We start from the raw sequence: 18503 nt of genomic DNA, 5'->3' as shown, positions 1-18503 counted from the left end.
AATGCTTTTCATTTTAACAAAATATTGAAAAAATATATATCCACTTAAAAAGCTTATTTCCAGAAGAAAATCTACAACGTAAATGTTATAAGAACATTTTAAAAGACCATAATGGTCAGAATTATTGATGATTCAGCCTACTATTTTGTCTTCAAAGGTGATCCCAAAATAACATTTCATAGGATAACAGGGTTATCCTTCACCTGAGATTTTAAACTCACTAGCATCCCTTAATATACTATTATGATTCTGGCATTCATGAATTTGTCATCTAGATCCACAGTTGAACTACTTAACATTTTGAGGCTATTTCACTTGGAAGGGTATCAAGATCTACCAACTTATGAAGACAGTACATTCCTTAATTTTTTCTAAAACAATCACTTTCAGTTTTTATGAACTACTCCCCTAATTCTTTCCTCCTGTCTTTCCACAGATGTATCTATTTTCCATCCAATAAATGTAAGTGGAATAAAATCTTTATTTAAAAGGCAAAACTTCTGACTAGGTATTTTTAAAAATGCAGCTATATGTGTTGGGCAAGAGGCACACGTAAACATAGGATGCAGAAAAACAGAGAGTCAGTGGATGAAAAAAGATACACCAGACAGCTTATACAATACCAAATAACACAGACTAAGCCAAAAAGTATGATTTGTTAAGTAGCTAAAACAATTTTATATTTGTATGCATATAACAAAGCCTCTAAATATACAAAGCAAAAATTGATAGAATGTAAGAAGAAATAAGCAAATACACCATCATAGTATCAATGTTTAGAAACTGATAGATCAAGAAGATAAAAATGGAAAAGAATACAGAATATTTGAAGAAAATAGCTTAAAATCTTGATTTAATGAACCGGAATACAGACTACATTGCATTAAACGAGCGGATGCACTCAGAACATTAAACTTCTTTTATGTGTGAGGTCACAATGCTAGGCCTTAACAAGTTTCAAAAATTGTTTTCATATGAAGCACAATGCAATTAAGGTTACAAAAGCATTTCAATCTCACACAGCTTTTCCAGAGAACAGAAAAGCATACAAGTCCTACTTCATTTTATGAGGCTTGATATAGCCTTGATTCCAAAACCAGAAAAGGATGGTATAAAGAAGGAAAAGTACGAAGCCATCTTATTTAAGCCTAGGCTTAAAAATCCTAAAATGAATATTACAAAACTGAATCTAGTATTATATAAAAAAGATATATATAATCTGTCATGACTAACTAGGACTTATTCTAGAACTCCAAGGTTGATTTAAAATTATAAAATTGATTAATGTAAGGTACCGCATTAACAAGTTAAAGAAAAATGAGTATGTTCCCAATAGATGCAGAAAAATCAACATCAATTTGTAATTTTTTTTAAATTAGGAAACTAGAATTATAAGAGAATTTTCTAAACCTGATAAACAGCATTTACAAAATAAAGCTTCAGAGAAGCATCATAATTAACTGTGAAATGTTGATGTCCTTCACTTTAAGAGCAAGAAACAAAACAAGAATGCTTACTGTCTCTGGAGATCCTAGCCAGCAAAGTAGGACAAGAAAGAAAATGTCCCAGCGTGAAGGGAAGGCAGATACATACAGAGGGATGAGTCAGGCAGATTCCTGGGAGCCACTCTAAAGTGGCACCAAAATATTATCAAGGTGCTAAAACATAATTGAGAATGTATCCAGAAGCAAAATCAATTACATATTAATTAGAACTCTTCTCAGTGAGATTACAATATGTAGGTTGGAGGAATGCTGAAACCACTTGGAATTGAGAGTAGAACTCCAGGGCACCTGCATGAGAAACACAGATGGTCACTAAACCACCTTCTAATGACAGCAGGACACCATAACCACAAGGATCACAGACCGCGAGAGAGGTATGCAGTGGATGATCCTGGACAATCGAAGAGAGACTGAGCTAATACCAGTAACAACATTAATTCTCTATTATATCCAAATGTCGTGCTTGGTACCTTCTCTGGATAAATATTTAAAGATAATTAAAGAATACTGAGTGCAAATCATTAGCCTGCCCAGGGGCACTCATGTGTTTTGGTGTGGTTTCTGTGAGCAGAAACAGAGTGATGAGAAAGCAGGACTTAAAGACTGTTGGGAAAGATGAGGCTAGTGAGGTAGGAACAGCTGACAAGATGAGACACATCAAGACAAGAACTTGTTTTAGGAAGACCAGTCTACGAGCCCCATGAAGGATGAGCTGGAAAGGAAGGAAAAGAGGACAGTAGGGGGGCTGTTCTAGGACGCAGATGAACCAGGACACAGGAGAGAAAGGGATGGAACAAGCAATATTATAGCTTTTCAACTGTCTTTCCATTTCTTTTATTCACAACTTTCTGATTTATAACATTTTATTCTATTCTATTCTTAGTCTTTTCTTTTCCAAGCTAAACAATACTATTTTCATATAGAATTTTAAAATTATTTTAGATGTCACTATCTAAAGATTCAGGGTAGAGAATACGAAGTCAATGTTTTGCAAAAGGGTAGAAAAAACTCTTTTGTTTTCTTTCCTGTAACGGGCTATTCTCCTTTGTTTTGCTTTTCCCCACAAAAGCATCTTGGTCCAATATTTTTTGTAGTAAATTTTTACCTGGTGAGATATAATCACTGTCACTATGAAAAATTCAGCATTAAAGAAAGTTTTTGATTATTTTTACTCCAGATATGTTACCTTCATTGAGGCTCATCTACTTATACAATGTTCCCAAATAAGGTACTATCAATGAGATGTAACATAGGTGATTGATTGGCCTAAAGAATCCTTGCCTCTTGATGGGCTGAATTCAGCTTGTCTTCCAGTTCTTCCTTCAGGTTTTCTAGCTCTTGTTGAAGCTGATTTTTATCCTCTTCCAGGTTTAGCTTTTCCTTTTTATGTTGTGCCTCCAATTCCTTAGAAAAAGAAATTTTTTTAGAAATTAACAAAATTGCAAATATTGTATACTTCGAAGACTCCAAGAAAAAGACTACTCTGTTTTATATTTTGATGCCTTGCTCTTCAAATTAGTCTTATACTTAATTATTAATATCAGAGTTAACAGTGAATCTAATTAATCCTAGGGGCTTAGATTCTATCATTCTGAATCACTTATGATGCAGTGGTTAAGTCATTTTTTTAAATGGTAAGAATATCTGACTAGTCTAGATCAACCTGAAGTCAAAAAAAAGAAATGTGTGATATAAATGATAACTTGGTGAGATGAGAAAAAATTCTAACTATCTCTTGGGTTCATAATTCTTTTATATTTACATAAAAATACAAAATCTAGTAACACTTCTGGAACTCAGTGGTCTAGCACTGGAATGTAGTCAAGGATTAACCAGTAAGAAATTAAGGTATCTAAAGAGCAATATTACTAAAATTGATACTTACTGAAGAACATCTACTATTTGCCAGACATGCTACTTACTACTTGGGATACAAAGGCAATAAGACATGGTCCCTGCCCTTAATAGGCTCATTAAAGAATATGTGATTAAAATTAGATGTAATGGGGAGTACCGGAGTATATGAATAGGGAACTGATAAGTGCTGGCTTGGTGTGAAACTTTCACAGAGAAAGCAATTCCTAAGCATAGTTTGGAGTGTACCAGTAAGAAAAGGTGGTGAAGCAAGAGGGAGATATAACATTCTAAGCAGAAGAAAAAGCATGTGCAAAAACCATGGAGGTAGCAAAGAACAAGGTATGTTACAGGTGTTCAGTATTTCTACAGTGTAAGGTGAGAACAGTAATACATAGGGTTCTATGTTGGGTGTCCCCAAGACAAACTCCAGGTTTGATGATTTGCTGGGATGTCTCACAGGACTCAGCATTTAGTTGTACTCACAGCTATTTGTATTACAGCGAAAGGATACAAAGCACAATCAGCAAAGAGAAAAGGCACATGGGGCAAAGTCTGCAGGAAACCAGCCTCAAGCTTCTAAGAGTCCTCTCACACAGAACTCTCCTGCAAGTTGGGGCAACACGTGTGAAATGTCCACTAGGAAAGCTCATGAGGGAACTAACACAACACTGTAAAGTAACTATACTCCAATGAAAATTAAAAAAAAAAAAAAAAAAAAAAAACTTTCATAGAATCAGATATTGGTAAATAACTAAATATGAGAAATATAACAAATACATTATTATAATTATTATTTTATAAATTTACCTTAACCCTAAATAATATCCTTACACTTAGGATGGATTTGTAAAATTGCCTTTGTGTCTATAAAAATGGTACAGAACTTTGTCAGTTCAGCCAAGGTGGTTAGGTATCTACTTTCATGATCATTAACTTCATTTCCCAAATAAACATACTCGGGGGGTGGTGGGGGGGAAGGAAAGCTCATGAGGGACTTAGTGCCAGGTTTCTTACTGGGGGCTGGCCAGTTTAGCATGTTCCAAAATTCGAGACTCCAGGAAGGAAAGTACATGTTCAGGATAAACCATATTGTTTGCATAAACAGTTTAGGCACAGGGAGCCATTCTTATCAGGGAATGGTGGGAACCCTCCTGAAATTCAAGTTCTAGACACCAGCCAAGGGCCAACCTTGCACCATGTTTTCTAAGGATGGCAGTTTCAGGCCTGCTATGTTATCTCTTTTCTGCATGGATTCTCTGTATATTCACATCCTATTTGGTAGCTAAGTAATAAGGAATGGTGAAGTCACTTTTAGCTAAATGTTCTTTAAAAGATAATTTGACATAGGAGAAAGACTATTTGGAAGGAGGTTGGTTTCAGCTTAGGCTCAGACATGAACTAGCCGGGCAAGAAAGGAATGAAGCAGCAAGTGATAAGTTATTCTGCGAAAAGACAAGGGTAAAGATGAGGCTATCCTAAGAGGTTTTGACTATGTTCACATACAGGAAATTCATGTCATCTGCCTTATGGCAACCATGCTTTAATGAAAGTTTGTAAGAAATGCAAATGGATGAAAGTAGATTTTCAGGTAGCTCAGAAATTGAAATTTAATGGGTGAAGGGATGATTAGAAGAGTAGTAATGAGGTAAAAATTATATTGATGAAAGATGCCTTGATTCTAGCACTTAGAACTTAATACAGAGGAATAAAGAGAGGCAAAAGGCACCTGCAATTTAAATATTCCAGTAAGAGAGATGGAGGTTAAGGAGAAAATAGGATGTAGAAATGAAAAAGAATAACAAAAAATAGCTATGGGAAAGATTACTGCAGCCACAGTTACTGCTAAATCCTTTACTATAAAACCTCGAACACTTCATACATACACCCAGAGTCGGTAAGCATGCACATGCTTAATTAATTAACTAATCAATTAAAGCTGTACTGACTGGTCCTGGAATAGTGAGCTGGCACAGAAAAAAGGACAACTACAACTTTGAGAAATAACATATCATTAAGTTTTGTCTTTAGTTATATAAACACATAACAGTATATTTAGGTAGAAATATTCTAAACGGAAGTTTTATTTTGAATTTTTAATTAACTTTAGGTGTTATTTTTTCCAACTGGTTGTCAGAAAAGGAAGAAATGTAGAGGCAGAAGATCTCAATTCACATGCTAACCTCTTCTATTTACTAGGTTTGTGGGTCTGAGTAAATCATTTAGGTTTATTAAACCCATTTCACCACCCACAGAATAAAAATGTCATTAATCTCCAAGACACAAATAATAAGGAATATATAAGAAAGCTTTCAGTAAACTGTAAAGTGCTATTATATAAACACATAACCATCATTAATACATGCCTACATAATGTGGTGGCTAAATGCCTTAGGGTTGGATACCTGAGACCTGAATTCAAGGTCTGACTGATCCTTACTAGTTGCACGTGCTTGAGCAAGTGTTTAACCCCTCTGTGCCTCCACCTCCTCTTCAGTAAACTGGGTATAGCAATGAAACCAAAAGCAGTGTTATAAGGATTAAATGAAAAAATAAACGTAAAACATCATGGCAGTGTCTGCTACACACAGTAAGAAGTACTAACACTTATTTATCACTATATGCTCAGACATGTCTGGGTTTTTAATATTTTGCCTCACTTAACCCTCACAGGGATATTACAAGATGGATCTTATCTTCGTCTGTCAAATGAGGAGCCTCAGGCATAGCTTTTGGGACCCAAGAATAAGCAGCTAGAAAGCAAAGAGCTCAGTGTAAGGCCCCAATCTGTCAGATACCTGGCTTTTTCTACTATATAATTCCTGTCTCTCATGTATGACTATTAGCGAGCTGATTACTTATTTGAGGGCAAAACCAAAACAAAACAGATCATTTTCCCAGGGAAGGAAACTGGCTACAGGAGAATAAGGGCTTCAACTAGTGAGGCTTCCTGAGGAGGACACCAATGCTGCTGTCTCAAGATCAAGGGAGTGTTTCTATTACGGCTTAACACCAAGTAGAAGAGCCTCATGTCGATTTAACAAACTACACCCCCTATAACAACTTTTATGTATGTTACTCTTTGAACCGAGATTTACAGAGTGATTACAAGACAGCGGCTAGATCATTATAGAAAGCCCACCAATTTACAAAGCAATGCTAAGCTGAATTTTTACTCACCATTTGCAGTTTTTTCTTATCCCTCATCGCATTACTGTGGACAGCCTCAATTGCCATATGGTGCTTCCAAGCTAATTCTTCCAAAGTCTTAGAATGGGCCTCATTTAATTGAGCCACCTCTCCTTCCAGTCTATTTTGCAGGTTGTTTAGCTCCATCTCATAATATTCTTGCTGAGTTTTCTTTGCCTCATTTACTTTCTAAAATTGAACAAAAATAAAGATCAATAATTGGCATCTGCTTTTTTCATTACTGCTATTAGTATTTTGAATACTCAGTAAATAGATAAACTTGGATGAACTGAGTGCTACAGGATTCAGATATGGTACATGAGAATACACCATTGGGTGTTCTCAGAAAATGACAGGGTGGCACAGGCAAAATGAGTAATTTTAAAGCAAATGATAAAATACACTATTATTAGGTTAGAACCAAGTGTGAGTCAGCACATCTGCAGGCTTAAGAGAAAAAGGCTTCCTATATGTCAAAGTTGTACACAAAATGGCTTACCAATTTACCCACTCAAATGATACTATTCAATACAATTTTACTGCATGCCAATTATATGCCTTTGAAGCATGAACAGTCTAATGATGAAAAAAAGTCAAAAGAGTGTGGCAATATAATTTTTTAAGTTCTATGAAAGGAGCATGCATCGTATGTTGTGAGAGTATACAGGAAAGGAACCTAACCTGGATGGGGTGGGAAATGATGTGATGTGTGTGAGAGACAAAGAAAGAGAGAGAGAGAGAGAAAGAAAGAGAGAGAGAAAGAGAAAGAAAGAGAGACAGAGAGAGACTGACCGATCAGGGAAGGCTTTCCAGAAGAGAAAACATCTGAGCCGATGATGACATATTCTCTCATTTAATTTTCACAAGCCCATCAGGAAACAAGAGATGAGAAAATTTCAAACCTAGATCTGATGTCAAAAGCCTGCATTCATAACCATTTCCAGCATTTTGAAAGCTGAGAAGCAGTTTACCAGGCGGTGAAGTTAGGGAGATAGAAACCCATGCAGCTGAGCAGTGTGGCGAGAACACAGGATTCAAGGCTGGGAGCAGAGAGGGATGAGGCTCAGAAGCAGGCAGGGTCAAATGATGACCAGGGAGGGGCCTGCTATGCTAAGGCCTCTGGATTCTATTCTGATGGGAATGAGAAATCACTGAAACTGACATTTAAAAAAAAATTTTTTTTTTTAATTTTTAGTTACTTATTTTTAATGTTTGTTGTTTAAGCCACCCAGGCTGTGGCGTTTCGTTATAGCAGCCCCAGCAAACCGAGACAACTTGTCAAGGGGAGGAAGTAGAAAGGAAACAAAGAAAGGAAGAACTTTGGGAAGTATCTGAATTTAGGGAGCAGGAGGAGAAAGAGGAGCCAGTGAAGGAGACATGAGTCATTAGGGAAGGAGGAGAGCGTCAGAGAGACAAAGGGTGGGCAGGGGGTGACCAAGAGGTGTGAGTGCTGCTGAGAAAATGGGTACAGTTTTTGGGTGTGCTGGCTCTGTCCCCACTGATGCCTTAGGACCCAGTACAACGGAGCAGGAGAGGGGAAGCCAGGCCGAAAGGAGGAAATGGAGGTACTGGATGAAGGCTACTCTTTGAAGAACTTATGTGGTGTTATGAAAGAGGAAGATGAGAAAGTAAAACTTCAAGAAAATGAGGTTGAAAGATGCTTTAATTCTCTTAGGGGCTGGGGCAGATCCCCTCCTTGATGCTCTGTAAGACTCTCGGAAGACAGACACACCTCCTCTGGATCATTAATTCCTCCTGGATGGGCAGAGCGATCCCGCTGTCTGGCCTCTACAGCACCTGCCTGCCTGGCTCAGTCTGCAGGTCCCTAGAACTACCTAGGTGGAAATAAAAGGTCCTCACGTCATAGGAGGCAGCACAATGCAGAGATGGAGAACATGGGTTTTGGAGTCTCACAGACCTGGGTTCAAGTTCCAGCTCTGCCACTTATTAGCCATGTGACTGGGGGTACCACGCGTGCATAACGTCAATAAGCCTCAGTTTCTCCATCTGTGAAATGGGAACGATACGGTAGAACCTATTTTACAGGGTTGCTGAAGATGAGATAATGTGCCCCCAAATGTTTAGCAATATACCCAGCCTACTGTAAATATTTTATAGTTGTTAGCAATTATTTTACATAATAAAGAGATTATAATTATTCCCAAGGCCCAGTGAGGGGGAAAAGCCCTAGGGAAGATTCTTGAATGTAAGGCACTGGACTTCCTTTCCTTTCAAAGCCAGAAGGTGTAGACAGAGGAAACAGAAACTCCCAGCTTCTTCTTTCTTGTCTGGGCCAGACTGGGTGTCAGCTCTTCCCTTCCAGCCTCCCCTACAGGGATGGGGGTACTGGGGGCTCAGGGCTCAGAGCAATGTTCTGAGAACACTGGATCCCAATCCCTCTGATCCCAATCCCTAGAACTGGATCCCAATCCCTCTGCTAGCTCTCCCTGACTTGGGGTCACCAGAAACCAGAGCCCCTACTTGAATACTTGAATACAACATGTTTAAGGTTCTTTTACCACCATCACCCCCAGGTCTTTTTGTTTCACAGCTCAGACATGAAGTCCCCCTCATCATAGATCATAGCTTTTACCTATAAAACTGTACCAGCCAGGGCTCAACCAGAGAAGCAGGAAGAAGAAAGAAGCGGAGGGGTGCTGAGGAAGAGAGAGGTCATCAGGAAGGGTGGGCAGGAACTCTTGGGCATGGGCTAAAGCTGCTGTCCACAGGCAGAATGTCTTCAGTGACTGACATTTTAAAAAAAAACAATCATCTTGGCAGTAGGCTAGTGAGCTGATAGAAGGCAGGGAGAGTGCAGAGCTGAGAGGACTTGGAAACCGATAAGGGGGTTAAGGAAACAGTAATCAAGAACGACTCCCAGGTTTCTGATTTACCGAACTAGACAGACTATAGTGCTACTGGTTGAAAAAAGGAGTAAATGAAATATAGTATTTTGAGGGGAGGAAGTTCTAGGCAGGTTGATTTGACACATCTGTGAGAAACAGATATCTAGTGGGAGTTAGATACACAGGACTCAAGTTCAGGGAAAAGATCTGGCCTAGACGAACGGCTTTGGGAGCTATCACTGACCAAGTGACAGCTGATGTTACTGGAATGGATGAGCTTGTGGAATGAGATGGGAATGCAAGAGGAACATCAAAGGTAAGGACACAGAAAAGACTAAAAAAGAGTGATATATGTGTATGTATAACAGATTCACTGTGCTGTACACCTGAAACTAACACAGCATTGTAAATCAACTATACCCCAATAAAAATTTTTTTTAAAAATTAAAATTAAAAAAATTAAATAAAAATTTAATTAAAAAATAAAAAAATTAAATAAAAATTAAAAAAAAAAAAGGTAAGGCCACAGAGAGAAGAGGGAAGCTCACAGACAAGACTGCAGGGCCTGGGAGACAGGAGGAAAGTGTGAGAGAACCAAAGACAGATGCTGTAAATCAGAGGAGTCAGTATCCCAGGAAGACAAGATCCCCCAAGTCCAGCAGCCAGGACGTCACTGGAGGCTGAGGCCAATGCCGAGCCTGTGGGGTGGTGGCAGGAGAACCCAGCCCACACGAGGTAAGGAGTGAGTGGGAGGCGAACAAGGGCGAGGAGAACAGACACTTTTCAATACACTTGGCTGCTGAGAGAAGGAGGAAGAGTGTCCCAAACCCTCACCTGGTATTGTAGATATGTGAAAAACTGGAATAAATATTCAGCAATTACTCTACACATCCTATGTCTTATTTATTTCATTTAGAAATTAAGTATGTTGGTATATGAATTTTCAGGGCTTGATTTTGGTCATCCTTTTCAGTTTAACAGACATTTCCTAGGTGTATACACAATAATACGTTTCATCAACAGAAAAATAAATACGATTAACCGTAATGTACATCCCACTGAAATAAGAGTTCATTCAGCTTCTGGCTTGAAATAGGTTGAAGTGTCCTAAGTTTTTACGTTATAAATTGTTATCAGCAATATTTTGAACATATACACAATATGGGATAGCCCAGCTTTATATCAATACCTTTTCTCCTCAAAATAAAAACAAAAAATTACTAGAGTTAAGACATAGACTGTTACTATGAAATAGAAGTAAACACTCTAAATCAAATCTGAAAAAGAGGAAAACTGAACTTTTCTTTCTTGTCTTTCATGGCGGTGGTGGGGGTGGGGGTGGGATGTGGAGCTCTCCATCATTCTTTACCTTCTCCAGTTCCAAAATCTGCTGCTTCTGCTCTGCATTCAGACTCTGGGTTTTGCTTTGCAAGAAAGCTCTTTCTTCTTCAAGCTGAGATAACCTCTCATTGGCCCTTGATTTTTCTGATTCTAGATCTTTAATTGTAACCTCCTGGGTCATTTGAGTTGCTTGAAGCATTCCAATATGACCTACCCCCCCAAAAGAAAGCCCCAATTTAAAATCTGTTGCATTGTCGTATAAAGCAGTTTATAGTTAATGACACAAGGTACTTAATATGGAAGTAAAATAAATGGCCTGCATGTACAAATAGCTCTTTGGTTTCCTCACTGTATACGACAGAAATGTTTACCACGGGAATACTTATTATCCAAGTAGAACTACTTAGATTAGAAAGCAGTCCATTTTCAAACCACTGACACTGCTCGCTGCACCTAGGACCAGTCCAATCATTTCTGAAGATTTCAAGCTCTACAAGTTGAGGTAGAAACAACTCCTCAGGGTACATATAAAAGTCCTGGGAGTAAAACAAAGTAAGAGAAGATGCACTGAGTAGCACAATGGCACTAAAATGAGTAATTTATTCTTTTTTAATCTCTTTTTCTTCAAATTCTAACATAAAGAGGAAGAAATCTGTATGCAGCAAGGAAAGATGGCGGGCAGCAGTTTGGTTGAAACTAAATTTGCTGTAGACAACAGACCTGATAAAGAACTGAGGCAGAGCAAGAACAGATAAGGACAGCAAGGCTATGAAAACCTAAAACGACAACAGCAAAAAAACAAAAGTATGGGGGGTGGTATGAGCAGAGACAGAGAGATGGAAAGTGAATATGAGAAAATATGCTCAGAAGGCATGTGCGTTAGGACAGCGGTTCTCAAAGCGCCCCGGACCAGCAGCGCCTGGGAGCACCGGTCACAAGCGAGGCTCGCCCCAGACCTACTGCGTCAGAAACTCTGGGGATGGGGCCTAGCATCTGTGGCTGCACGAGCCGTCCAGGTGATTTTCATACACACTGAAGTCGAAAAGCTTCTGCTTCAGGGGGAGGGTAATCTGGGATTCACCAACGAGCCAGTCAATCAGATGACATCCTCAAAGAATTCGTTCAAAGGCCTCCCCTGGCTCACCAAACACCCCAGCGAAATGTCACTTCAGATTGATACAGGTCACCCCCTCCTCTAGTGAGGGCTTCGAAATGAGCCCGTCAGCCACGTCAGGATGGGCAACCCAGCTTTAGTATGTAAAATGATCCTTATTAATAAGCCAAATGAAATGAGGCTGCTGTAATTTAAATATAGTTCCACTAATTTAAGTATTTTAAAATATTTATGTTTTAAAAGGACATGTTTTTAAAGGACAAAGCCTCTTAGAGTGTTTTTCTTTTAGTGACTGACTTATTGGTGCTAAAACCTATAATTCTTAACGTTTTTATAGAAATATATTCCTAAAAATAAGTTATCATTTGCTTATCTTATGATTAACAAGATAACAGAACCCTTTAACATGGTTAGAATCTAAATAATTTTAAAATATGAGAAGAAAGGCTAATTCCGTCTCGAATTAACATTTAAGTGTTGGTTTTAGCTGAGGAATACACCAAGAACTGTGGTCAGACATACTAGCTTTGAGGACAAGATCTGAAGCTTGCTGCTGTAAATGTTCTCTGGCTGCTGCTAGCTCACTTTCCACTTCCTTGTGCCTGCTTAATAAGGCCATTTCTCCCTCCTTGGCATCATCAAGCTGTTTTTGAAGAACCTAAGAAAAATCAAATAGCCATTATTAATATGCAAGAATGCTAAGCTAAAAAATTCATTTAAACTACCAGCAGCAACTTTCTCTTATTCAAAAGTCAGACTTAACAATACCTAGTTTTGAATCTGTATCAGTGACACATAACTTGTTATCTTCATAAGTCAAATGACCCAATCATGAAAGGCTATTTGACCCTTTCTAATATATTTAAATGCTGCACAGATATTAAAAACACACCTATGAAATTTTCTATGCCAAGAAACAAAGAAACTTGCCAGACAGACTTTTTGGCTTTTTTTTTTAAGACTTGTGCCATACCCCTATTTATAAAGCAATCTTAATTTTTTGCTCAGTGTCTGGATATCAACTGATGTGCAGACCCCATCATTAATGGAAAGAAAGGAAAAAAACATAATTAAAGACCAATATTTTAAATTTCCCAAATCACTGGGAAAATATTAACGTGTTATTAAAAAATCCTTTCATAAACAATCAACAAGGTTTTAAGCTTATCTTTTTGGGCCTTTCATATCTGAAATTGTTGTAGGAAATAACAGCTACAGGGTAATAAAGGTTATCTTTTCACTGATTTTCTCACAAAAGTAGAAAAAAAGCAAAATGGAAAAAAAAAGTTGAAGTGGTCTAATCGAAAAGAAAAAGAGAAAAGTGGGGAAAAAAATCCATGTGTTGAATGTAATATTCTTTACTCACCTGAACACTGTTCTCTGCTGTAACAAGTGCTACCTGAAGCTTCTGGCATTTGTCATGGAGACTTCCAGCTTCATCCTGTACCATCTGTAACTCTGTCTTTAATTTTCCTATGGTTTTTCGTAAAATTGCTTCTTGTCCCTGAAATTCTTTTCTAAGATCTGCTTCCTTTTCTTTGCTAGCCTGGAGGCTTTCTGCTGTAAAAAGCTGTGACCTTTTCAAAGTATCTAGCTCATGTTCATAAAAGGACTGAGCTTTACGCAACTTGCCTTCATAATCCTCAATTAGCTTTTTCCGCTCAAGCCTTAGCTCTTCCAGTGTCTTGTTTAAGGCCTCCACCTCCATTCTGTGCAGCTCCTCCGCTTTCTCCTGTCCTTTACTAACTGAGGCACTGTGATCCTGCTGTGACTTCAGCAGCTCTTGGATCTCCCGTCTGTGAGCAGTTCGCAAATCTTCCAATGCCAACCGTTTGTCTTTTTCAAACTGTACTTGGACTTGTCCAAAACTCCGTAATCTTTCCTCAAATTTCCTTCTAATCTCTTCAACCTCTCTAGACATGGTTACTATGCGTTGGACATGCTGGGCTTCTGCACAAAGTTGCATGTCCTCAACTCTGTGCTTATAAGCCTCAAATTCTGTCAAAGCCTGCTGCTTCATTTTTATGTGATCTTCTAATGATGCTTCTAAAACTTGAATCTTTCTCTTAAGGTCTAACTCCTCTGATACTCTGCTTTTATACTGCAATATTTTTTCTCTTGTTTCTGCAAGAATTTGTTGGACTTCTTCTTCATGAGCATCTTTGAGGGCTTGAATTGCAGATTCGTGCTCATCATTTTTAGTGTTCAAAGCATATATTACCTGCATGGTTTTAAAGAAAAAGGGAGAAGAATTCAGTAAACCATATTATTTTCTAATTGAAGTTAATTCTTTCACTTGGATTGACATTATTTTCTATGCAGATAATATTGGCTATGGTAAATATTAAATACTAAAACTTCATGCATTGTTTTTGTACTCACAGATTTATTTAGCAAATTTACGTAGCCCAGTCTTAAAATCTGCACTTGAAGACTTTTTGATTAGGATTTTAAAGCATTCAAAATTAAGAATGTTTTCCTAGAAATAAACAGTGAGGAGGAAAGAGACAAAGGAGGCTACCTGGTCTATGAGAATGGAGTTTTCCTACGGCCCAGTCTAGCTTCCTGGGGACTGTGGTGGGATCAGGAGAAAAGCCTCATGGTAAGTCTCTGCCCTACACTGGAGGCCTAGAGATGAAGGAGGCTTTGCATGAGTGGAAGTTCTAGGCCCTACGTCTTCCCAAAGGCCTCTTTCAACTGCCTAAAGTCTGGTGTATTTTAAATTTAGAAATTTCCTTTTCTAATTCCATTATGGTCTGTTTTTAAAGCTGATCCTTTTCACTCCCAAGTGGTCTCCTTACAAAATCCAGTTAGTACTTTTGTGCTCACCTATCATATGTTGTAGTTTTACTCATTGCCTAATTTTCCCTCTGCCTCCAAGCAAGCCAGATTCCTAGAGCCAGAGTGTTCTGAGTACAGCTCTTTATTTTCATTTTCGTCCTTGGGTTTTAATGATTCCATTGAGATTTCCCCACCTTAATTCCAATGACAACATACTCCTTTTATAGTAACACTCCCACTCCCGTATGTTCCTTGATGTCCTCCACATAGCCCTGCGGTCCAACAGTAATATTCACAACTGTTACTTAAGGCTTAGAGATGTGCCTACTTTCTTCTGAAGTTAAAAAAAAGTAAATACTATACACTCCAGCAAAAATCCAGAGGCTAAAAATCAGTGTCCTGGAACTTCGCTTATTTTAATATGATCTTACTTTGGCTTCAGAAATGAAGTCCAGCACCAAATACTACCTATCTATCATCTATCTATCTATCTATCTATCTATCTATCTATCTATCTATCTATCTATCTATCTATCTATCTACCTATTTATGGTTGCGTTGGGTCTTCATTGCTGCGTGCGGGCTTTCTCTAGTTGCGGAGGGCGGGGGCTTCTCTTGTTGCGGAGCACGGGCTCAGTAGTTGTGGCTTGCGGGCTCTAGAGCGCAGGCTCAGTAGTTGTGGTGCACGGGCTTAGCTGCTCCGCGGCATGTGGGATCTTCCCGGACCAGGGCTCGAACCCGCGTCCCCTGCATTGGCAGGCGGATTCCCAACCACCGCGCCACCAGGGAAGTCCCAGCACCAAATACTTTTGCAATTAAGATGCAGAAGTGTTGCCCTTTTTGTAGAGAACTTCTTTATGCAGACTGAGGCAACTGAGACAAACTACCTGGCTCTCCACAGATCCTGGTAACTCCAAATCCTGCTGCTAAATCTAGGCTGTCGCCTGCCAAGCCTGCAGCTACACTGGCAGAAGGCAGAATACACACTGGAGCTACCCCACTGCAGGGGCTTCACTCCCTCCATACAGGGCTTTGTCTTCCACACCCAGTCCCCTGTCCATACACTCGGCTAGGTCTGCTGTATCTATTTTCTTCAGCATGACTGAGATGTGGTCATACCAAAAGAAAAAAGGTTGAGAGATGGCAAGATTCCACCTGTCTTGCCACAACTACCCTTCTCCTACAAGGGCCACAGGAAAACATGTGCACAGAGGAAAATAAATACTTATTCACGGTGTCTCTCTCTTTTTTAATAAACCTAATTCCAAATTCCACGTTATGTCCCTAAATGGGCTAACACACATCCCCATGGAGGACTCCTTTTATTTACACATTTAATCTTAAAGGTAGCCTATAAACCAAGAAAGTTGGGTGGCTTCCTATTCCTTTCCCTCAGGGTCATACCTGTCTACCACACTGATGCCAGAAAAGACTGGAAGGGGCACTATGGAAAAAGACACCAACCAGCTGGAGAGAAGTCCATTTGCCAGAGTGCCTGGAACAGAGCTGGTCTAGCCCACAGGTTGCAGACCTTCCCAGAGCATGTCTGCATGCATTCCCTCTTCATCTTACTAAGCACGTGGAAGGAAAAGAGATAATCCAAAGAGATGGGATCTCCAAAGAAAATAAGTCACACTGTTAGCACTTTGCTCCAGGAAATGATCATGAAAAGGACCAGTCCATGGTGGGATTCTATATAACTGGTGATGAAAAGGGAGAGGGAAGCAACATGTGAGCCACCCCTTATCAACTATTTATTGAAATACTCTTCTTTTTTCTAATTTAATTTCCCTCAGTCTTCAAGAGTCAGCTCAAGTTCTGCCTCTTTTAATAAGCTTTCCGAAGCTACCCACATCCATGGGATTCTATCTTTTCTTTATATCCAACATCACCATTTCCTTACCACCACTCATTCCTGATGTTAGATTGGTTTAATTTGGGGTGTCCTGACAACAAGGCTGGAAAGCTGTGTGATGATGTTAGCCTAGAAAAGTAGCTGAAGGTACAGAAGCTCAGGAGCACACAAAAATGTGAATAAAAAGGTGAAATTAAAGGGGATCGAGGTTATGAATTAAAGCATTAAATTAAAACAGAATTTAAGAAAAGTAAACATCTGATAAATAATAGGGAAATATTATGGTGAGAAGTTAAAACAGAATTTAAGAAAAGTAAACAAAACATCTGATAAATAATAGGGAAATATTATGGTGAGAAGTACTATTTCATTTTATATTCTAACCCAGGGATCAGCAAACTAGAGCCTACAGGCCAAATATGGCTGCTGCTTGTCTTTGTAAATAAAGTTTTATTGGAGCACAGCTAGGTCCATTCCTTTACGTATTGCCTACGGATGCTTTCCCACTACACCAGCAGAGTTGAGTTGTGGAAAAGACCTTATTACCAACTCCTGTCCTAATCTATACATAGCTATCTTACCAGCCAAAACTGGCAGCCAAAAATAAAAAAGTGTGATTTTGCACTAGCTTTGTTAACTCTCTACTAAACAGTCTAGGCTTTGTACCACTACAACTCATACACTGAGAACACCAATTATGTGATTCTGAAAGTATATTACATAAAATAAATACAGTATCATACTGACCATAATTTGTATCTTCCAGGACAGCAATGTTAAAATAAATTTCTAAAACCTTAAAAAAGAACAATAAAAAGATGGCAAGTACAATAACAAATTAGCAGTGCTCTTAGAAATGACCATTTAAAATATACCACTATTTAATTATACTATTTTTAAATGACAATGCTATATATGAATTTTCAAGTACCTTAACTATACATAGTATCTTCTAGCTATTCACTTTTCTACATAACTACAAAGGCAACCATTTATTAGTATCTTTCTCTGATTAATTATTATTTCTCAGACAAAGGTAATACAGATGGTTCTATGTTCTCTGAACACACAGAAGATATATGACTTGAAGTAACAGAATGGACCCAAACTGAATTTTTGACCCTAGGTAAAATAATTTCTCCAAGCTTCAAGTTTCTCAATATTAAATGGAGATCGTATTTATTCTACCCTAGTGACATTGTTGTTATAAGATCAACTTATCATTGACATTTTAAAATGATGTTATATAAAGATTTTTTAAAATATAAAGCACTATAAGATACTAAGCCTTCCTTGTTAGTTGTATCATTTATTTATGGAGAGAACGAGACTAATTTTAAAAGAAACTTCAGTAAGTAATCATAATCATCCATAAAATTGGCTATGATTTTCCACATAGGAAAAGGAAATTCTCTAACGTCTCTTTTCATAAACTATTTTAAAAGACATTAAGAGCCATTCGCAATTTTTCTGGAACTATGAACATTCATGGAATGGGACAGTACAATCATTTCAGCAATTTCATGCAATTTCACAGTTCCATTTTATGCCAATGATGTATAATTTAACTATATGACCCATGATGAGTAAGCAATTGTGAGTAATTTTTATTTTTTCTATGAAGATTTTCAGATACTCTTACCCACAGATAAAATGAGAACAAGTCTAGATCCTAATTTTAAAAATGCTACTTAGGTAAAAAGTGTCTGAAATAGTTCTGAAATAGTCACTGTTGACTGCTATGAACTGAATTGTGTCTCCCCCCAACCCCAGAAAATTCATATGTTGAAGCCCTAACCCCCAACATGATGTTATATGGAGACAACAGGAGGTAATTAAGTTTAGACAGGTCATGAGAATGGGGTCCCCATGATAGGACTTAGTGCCTTTATAAGAAGAGACACCGGAGCTCTTGCTTCCTCTCTCTTTCTCCGCCATGTGAGGACACAGCAAGAAGTTCTACAGTATTCTGCTATGGTCGACGGAGCAAATACATTGGCAATATAAATGTTCCCACT

The 18503-nt window shown here is 38.3% G+C and overlaps 1 protein-coding gene across 3 annotated transcripts in view; it reads right to left on the bottom strand.

Annotated features, from left to right (window-relative positions):
* Positions 1-18503, bottom strand: part of FAM184A (family with sequence similarity 184 member A) — a 115953-nt gene that overhangs the window by 49296 nt on the left and 48154 nt on the right. For all 3 annotated transcript variants that reach the window (XM_068551412.1, XM_068551413.1, XM_068551410.1), the window contains exons 2-6: positions 13216-14070; positions 12372-12507; positions 10764-10945; positions 6540-6737; positions 2787-2909 (exon numbers count right to left, since the gene is read on the bottom strand). In XM_068551412.1, the coding sequence (XP_068407513.1) occupies positions 2787-2909; positions 6540-6737; positions 10764-10945; positions 12372-12507; positions 13216-14070 (1494 nt within the window). The remainder of the gene's footprint in view (positions 1-2786; positions 2910-6539; positions 6738-10763; positions 10946-12371; positions 12508-13215; positions 14071-18503) is intronic.

Source organism: Eschrichtius robustus, chromosome 9 (assembly GCF_028021215.1).
Source record: "Eschrichtius robustus isolate mEscRob2 chromosome 9, mEscRob2.pri, whole genome shotgun sequence".
NCBI classification, from domain to species: domain Eukaryota; kingdom Metazoa; phylum Chordata; class Mammalia; order Artiodactyla; family Eschrichtiidae; genus Eschrichtius; species Eschrichtius robustus.
Note: the sequence above shows the minus strand (reverse complement) of the source record. Positions and strands in the feature narration are given on the sequence as shown.